The sequence below is a fragment of the Micromys minutus genome (genome assembly GCF_963924665.1).
Source record: "Micromys minutus genome assembly, chromosome: X".
NCBI lineage: Eukaryota > Metazoa > Chordata > Mammalia > Rodentia > Muridae > Micromys > Micromys minutus.
The window spans coordinates 14,001,697-14,009,016 of record NC_137970.1 but is presented as its reverse complement, the minus strand read 5'-3'; the positions used below and the strand labels follow the sequence as shown (position 1 = coordinate 14,009,016).

The following is a 7,320-nucleotide window of genomic DNA, read 5'->3' as shown; positions in this document are numbered from 1 at the left end:
CATAGACTCCTGTAGCCTATCCCATGCCAGTACTCTGGCTAGTCCCTCTTTAATGCAATCTACCACATATACAAACTGAAAGAAAACCTCACATGTGCTGGCTATTTTTATGTCCATTTGGCATAAGCTAGAGTCATTTCAGAAATGTAAACCTCAATTGAGAAAATGTCCCCAATGGATTGGCCTATGAGCAAGTTTGTTAAAGGTGTTCTTGTTTGATGACTGATGTGTAAGAGCCAAATCACTAAGGGCAGTATCACTCCTGTATAGCTGGTCTTGAGGCTTGCTTGTTCTTTTTTTTAAGCAAGCTTTAGTTGTATAAAGAAAGCAAAAAGTAAATCATGGAGAGCAAACCAATATATAAAGCACTCTTCCATGGCCTCTGCATTTGTTTCTGCTTTGAGTTCCTGACATGACATCTCTGGATGATAGACTACAAGCTGTCTTATGAAAGAAACCCTTTATCTTTTAAGTTCTTTTTTGATAATGGTGTTTTGCCATAATAATAGAAATTTTAACTAAGGTGGAAATTGGGACTGGAAGTGGGGTATTGATATGCTCAAACGGACCATGCTTGGAGAAGGATTGTGAAAAGACTTTAAAAACATTGAGGTAGGGAAACCACTGAGTGCACAGAGCTTGACAGGAACTTGGAAGACAGGAATACTGAGAGCAGTGCAGATTATTGAGGCTTGTCTTATGAAGAAAATAAAGACATTTACAGGACCACATTGGTGATAGTTTGAATTAAGACTATCAATTTGGTCATCTGTGGCTCAAGAGTTATCTGTGATTAACACTCTTCAGAACCACTAAAGTAAAACCTTTGCTTTGTTGGAAAAAATCAACACGGTTAACTGGAGCTGAGAAGTTACTGCTTGTATTAAGTTTAGGGTCCTCTAGAAGAACAGAACTAGTAGAGTACACATATTCTATTCTATTCTATTAGTGTATAATATATTTTTGTATGTATATGGAGTTTATAAGAGTGCTTTAAAAGCTTATAGGCTATGGTCCAGCTGCCTGCTAATGGAAAGTTTAAGAATCTACTAGATATTTAGTCTGTAAATTTGGATGTCACAGATGGTCTTTAGTATATTCTGGAATTCCGAATAAGTATACTCTAATGAACTTACCAGCAAGAGTGAGGCCAAGCAGGCAAAAAACAAAGAACATTGTTGTTTTTGTTTCAAGTTTACAATGGGTCAGCTGTGCTGGCGGGTGTTAAGATGTCAACATGACACAAGAGAGGGAAACTCAACTGAGAAAATTTTCCTAATGAAATGGCTTATAGGAAATCCCTTAGGACATTTTCTTGATTGATGATTAATATGGAAGGACCAAATCAGCAAGGGCAGAGTCACCCCTGGACAAGTGGTTCTGGGATGTATAAGAAAATGGGCAGAGCAAGCCACTAAGCAACTGTCATTTGATAGCCTATAGTTCAGTTCCTGTCTATAGGTTTCTGCGCTGAGTTTCTAGCCTGATATCCCCAGGGACTAAACGTTCAAAGATGAAATAAACTTATTTCTCCATAGGTTGATTTCGTTCATAGTGTTTGTTTTATTGGAGTAATAGAAAACTATTTGACCTAAGAGTTAGGATGTAGATTGATGTCAAGGTGATACATGATTGAACAGTAGAGTGTGGGTGGGAACAAAGTTTTGGTAAAGCAGAGGAGGAGGAGGAGAATGGGGGATTCATGAGGAGGCAACATGGAGGCAGACGTGGATGTTTCTCTCGGCACATCTCTATATGTATAAGGTTGTTATGAATATTTTATAAGGAATGAAATTGTACAGGATCATTTGACTTATCTAGGTGGGCAAATTATATTATACCAATTGGATTAGAATATTTTGCTATGTTCTTTGATGTGATGACTTAATTAAATTCAAAGGGTGTAGTGGCACAAAGACTGTCATGAAGTTGGGATATGTGTGTGCGTGTGCAAGGCTTGGCAGCCACACACCAAGGAAAAGTAAGTGAAAAAAAACATGCTGTGGTGCTTGTGGACCATCTGGGATAGAAGCAGCCTGGGCAGGTGGAGGGGACTGTGCCTGGGTCAAAAGAAGCCGGAATCTTAGAGGTGGCATGAAGACCCTAAGATAAAGATACCCCGACGTGCCATGTGGCCCTATGGGAGTAAAAGGTTTTTACATGGAGTAAAAGGTTACCACTTTTTAATATTTACTCCTATATTAGGAAGCTAATTAGATACTGTTTTATTTTGCTTTATATGGTTATGATAAACATTATGACCAGAAGAATTTTTGAGAGCAAAGGTTTAATTTCAACCTGAGTTTGTAGTCAGTCATCCAAGGAAATTAGGCCAGTAATTTAAGACAGAAACCTGGAGGGAGGAACCACAAAAGAGACTATGGAAGACTGCTGCTTACTGGCTTGCTTTCCTCTTGACTTCTTCAGTTTACTATCTCATACAATCCAGGGCCCATGGCTGACACAGTCCACAGTAACATAGAGCCCTTCCATGTGACTTATAAATTAAGAAAATGACCCACTTAACTGCAGGCCAATCTCAGTTAAGTTCATCACTTCTTAGATGACTCCTGGTTGTGTCAAGTTTGCAAACAAACAAATAACTCAAACAAACCACCTCAACTGATCCCTTGCAAACTCAAAAATACATCACAAATAAAGCACAACCTTTTCCTTTTATATCCCCCAGTTTTTATATTAATACCATGATAGAGAATATAGTATTGTCTTTAAAGTTCCAAAGTCTTTAAGAAATTGATCTCTTTTAAAAATCTAAAATCCTGCTAAAATTCTAATGTTTTTTAACTGTGGGCTCCTGCAAAGTTTAAAATGAGCTACATATATTTTATTCCAAGAGAGAATAATCACGACACAGCCACAATCAAATCAAAGTTAAGCCATCAAAAGTTGAGGGCTTGATGTCAGACCCAGTTATATTCAAATCAAAGTAAAGTCATCAAAAGTTCAGGGCTTGATGTCAGACCCACTCATAATCATCTGAGCTTGACTGGACCTAGGTTGTTCTGCTTCTTTAGCTATCTCATTCACAAAACTCATAGTCATCTCCTAGGGTCAGGATAGCTCCAATCTATAGCTGCTATTATCTTTGGTGTTTGTCACATTGCTGTAGCATTTCCAATATTTGTTGTTATCTTTTCCTGTCCGTCTTCAGAAACTCCAATCCCGCTACATAGTTCCAACCCCCAGCTTCTCTCTATAACCATTTCAGTCCTGCCTAGGGTTTCCACCACAACTGAATCTATGCCTTGAACTTATTATCTCTCCTGGGCTCTCATGGTATTAAGCTTTACCCTCTCCCCATGAATCTTCCATGTCTTCAGAACTAGTATCAAATAGGAGATCATTAAATGTCATCAATTTTGGGTGCAGCATAAGAAGTAGCCATGGTACCATATGGACCACAGCTTCTGTATGCTTGCCTAGAGGAAATATTTCAAGAAGATTTCACCCCAGTTATGGTGATCTGTTCTTAATCATAGCTGATTTCTCAGCCCAGTCAAAAATACCTATTTTCTCAGAAAAAAAAATTAGTTTTATTGGTTCTGGTCCCTTGTTAAACACAGCCATTTCTTCAGACCCTACTGACAAGAGTCACAGATTATTCACTAAAAATAGGACTTGAATAACACTGAGAGAAACAGAGTGCAAGAGACTCTCAATTATTCCTCTGAATATCACAAACCAGGAGTGTGTTATCTGTGTTCAGAATTACCTTTCAAGTTCCCACAAACAGCTTGTTAAGATCTGAACAATTAATGTTTTTATACCAATCCAAAGGGCCACAATCTTCCCCCAAAACATATGGTCTAGTCTTAGAGAAACAACCCATGATTTTAGTACTATAACAGGATACAGGTTTTTCATCTTGTCTTAGCTGAAGCCCTCCTTGCTTTCTACCATCTGTCTTCAATTGTGCCCTAGGAACTCAGGGTAAAACCCCCCTAGCAAAATGTATGTTTTTGGCTATTACTAAACTGCTTGCTTGCTTTTCCATGCAATTGCTAACCAGGATGTAGTTTTTCTAGAGTAACATTGTCCAATATGTGCAAGGAATCACATATTGCACAACAGGCTATGACCGCTGGACCCAACTTGTGCCTCCTCACTTAAGGATATTTGTATGAACATCTTAGTCACTGAGGACAGTTGTCAGTGAAGAAAATACTTATGACCTTTGATATAACACCTGGATTCTCGAAAAGCAGCATGATAATGATAATAATAATAATAATAATAATAATAATAATAATAATAATAATAATAATAATAATAAATCACATTAAGGTAATAGTCACGTTGCTTGTGTAAGGAAATTGGGTGATTTGCTTAAAAATGTGTGCACTTGATTAATAACTTTTGAAGATGCTATGCAATTTACATTACAATGAAGATTCTCGGGAGCTGCTGTAGAACTCTGAACTGACATTTTAACGGCTGATTTTAACGGACCTGGACCTCGTTCTATGCTTTGTGTGCTAAGGTTAGCCAGGAGCTAAAGCTAGTGGGTTGCTCTATTGACCACCATGGGTTTTCTGCGAGGGCCTCGTCGCCAACGCCAACGCCGCACACCCTGCTTGTTAAGTGTCAGGGCTGCCTACCCTTCGGTGTTTATGCCACAACCCCCGGTGTCTCCACATCCTCAGGTGCGACAGAGCTACCACATTGACTGCGAGGCCGCTATCAACAACCATATTCAGCTGCAGCTCTCCACTTCGTACATCTACCTGTCCATGGGTTTCTACTGTGACCGTGAAGATGTGGCCCTGGACAGCTTCGCAAGCTTCTTCCTGAACAAGTCGCACGAGTGTACTACGAATGCTGAGAAGTTTCTGGCACTGCAAAACCAGCGCAGAGGTCGCATCTCTCTCCGCACAATCTGCAAGCCAGACCGTGACGACTGGATCGGTGGCCTCCCGGCCATGGAGCGTGCCTTCCAGCTGGAGCTGACCCTCGGCCAAAGCCTTGTGGCCCTGCACCTGCTAGCCGCCAGCAAAGGTGATGCCCATCTGTCCAGCTTCCTGCAGAAGCACTTTCTGTGCAAGCAAGTTGAAGTCCTCAAGGAGATGAGTGACTACCTGATCAGCATGCGCCATATGGGATCTCCAGAAGTCGGCATGGCTGAGTATCTCTTTGGAAAACTTACCCTGGATGACAACCACAAGGAGAACTGAGCTGCAGCTTTCCTCATGACCCACAAGCCTTATCCGGGTTCCAAGGCTGGACCCTCTCTGGCATTGCCCTTCCAGCAAGTTTATTCCCTTCCCCTTTGACCCTTGTTTCAAATAAAGTTAGTTTGTTTTCAAATAAGAGTGTTGAGCTTCTTTTTGTTTACTTACTAGTCCTTCAAATTATAATGTATTTGTTTCGTTTTACTTAAACAATGGAATGGGATGGGGTGGTAAAGGGTGTGATGGGGTGTGATGGGGTGGTAAAGAGTGAGATGGGGTGTGAAGGGGTGTGATGGGGTGGAATGGATGAGGTGTGATGGGCAATGTATTGGGGTATGATGGGGTATGATGGAGAGGTATGAGGTGGTGTGTGGTGAGCTGGCTTGTGATGGGATTGAATGGGTTGTGATGGGGAGGTATAGAGTATGATAAAAATGTATGGAGTGTGATGTGGATGTATGGGGTGTGATGGGCTGTGTCACCTGAAGCCCTGGCATCTGTTCATAGTAACCGTGTAAGCCCATGGTGTGTCTGGGTTCAGAGTAGAATAAAAGAGATGGTGTAGAAAGTCAATAAACTGTGGAGGTGAGGGTGATGGGAGGTGTGCATGGGGCACAACTGAGAGGAGAAGAGTAGGGAGGCTCTTGTTCACATTGATAGTATGGATGAAGAATAAATGAAAAGGGCAGAAAAGACATTAGACTTCAGTATCAGTGGCAGTCTTAACCTGACCTACAAGTTCCTCAGGTTGTTCACCACCGCACATATTTTCTTCATAATTCTTGTGTTTTTGACTTTTTCCAAATGGAATATTCTTTTCCTTCAAGTGATCTGATCCCACATAATCTCTGACCTTCCCATAAGAGTGAAATTACCTGGAGTCTCCAGACATATCCATATTTGGGTGAAATAAGCTCCCTGAGTGACGCAGGCTACGTCGATGAGCAGAGTCATATAGAAACCTGGGGGAATATTGCACGTGGGTCAGCAGTGAGAAGTGTGTTAGGGCAGATCCGATAGAGTGTCGATTTAGAAGAGTGAAGATAGTGGTTTCTCTGCTATGGATTGGGGTTGGGGATTGCTGCCGTGCCATCTGCAGGATAAAGATCTGAGGAAAACAATAGCTGTTCAACTCTCGAATCTGGTGCTGAAGGACCAGAGTATCTAAAGAAGCATCCATTTCTCAATGTGAAAGATTTGCAATCTCTCAGGCCCTGAATTGCTATCAGAAAGCAGAGAGATCTGGAGAGAAATGACACACAGGCTGTGGATGCAGCAGCAGCAGCAGCAGCAGTAGCAAGACAAAAAAGCTTGATATCCCTGTGCTGGGTAATTTCTGTCAACTTTACACAGGCTATGTTTATCTGGAAACAGCCTTGCCCCTCAGTCGTAGAACAAGATTCATCAGAAGGGCCTATAAGTAAGTTTGTGGGGGCATTTTCTTGTTTAATATGGGACATGAACCACCCAACTTTGATTAGTGCCACCCACGGGCAGATTGGGAAGTTTGTATATGATATATATATATATATATATATATATATATATATATATATATATATCAGCTAAACAAGCTATGGGGGGGGCAGGGCAAGACAGTTAGGAACATCACTCTATAACCTCCGTCTCAGCCCCTCCCTGACTTCTCTTAGTGACAGACTAGCACCAGGAGGTTGTAAGAAAAAATTATGCATCCCCCACAACTTACTTTTCATTGTAGTGTTACAAAGTAAACAAATCTCTTCTCAAATACTGTGGCGGCTCTAGAGTGTTTCATCTTGTTGTCCCTATTATTCCACTCGCAGTCCCAGCCTACGTGGTGGTGCTGCCTGTAATTCCCGAAGAGAGAGCAGAGGTTGCTGGCCCTCATGCTAACCCACATTAGACACCACTAATCCTACACACCCAGAAGCGTGCTTCATCACGGTTTTACATGTCTTTCCACACATTCAAGTTAAAGATCAAGAGTGAGGATAGAAGCCAGGAGATGATGCGGCATCTCAGTACTCAGGGGCAGAGGGAAGAAGATCTCTCTGTTTGAGGCTAAACTGCTCTATAGGACTGAGTTTCGGGACAGCCACTATTACATAGTGAGACCCTGTCATGGACCTCTCAACCCCCGTCCCCCATA

At 41.5% G+C, this 7,320-nt stretch overlaps 1 protein-coding gene across 1 annotated transcript; it reads left to right on the top strand.

The window, feature by feature from the left end:
- Positions 1 to 4,544: 4,544 nt before the first annotated feature.
- Positions 4,545 to 5,192, top strand: LOC308415856 (ferritin heavy chain-like; the record flags this gene model as incomplete). Its single annotated transcript, XM_080910885.1, has 1 exon — positions 4,545 to 5,192. One exon carries the CDS (start codon positions 4,545 to 4,547, stop codon positions 5,190 to 5,192), a length of 648 nt encoding a protein of 215 aa, XP_080767011.1.
- Positions 5,193 to 7,320: the final 2,128 nt, after the last annotated feature.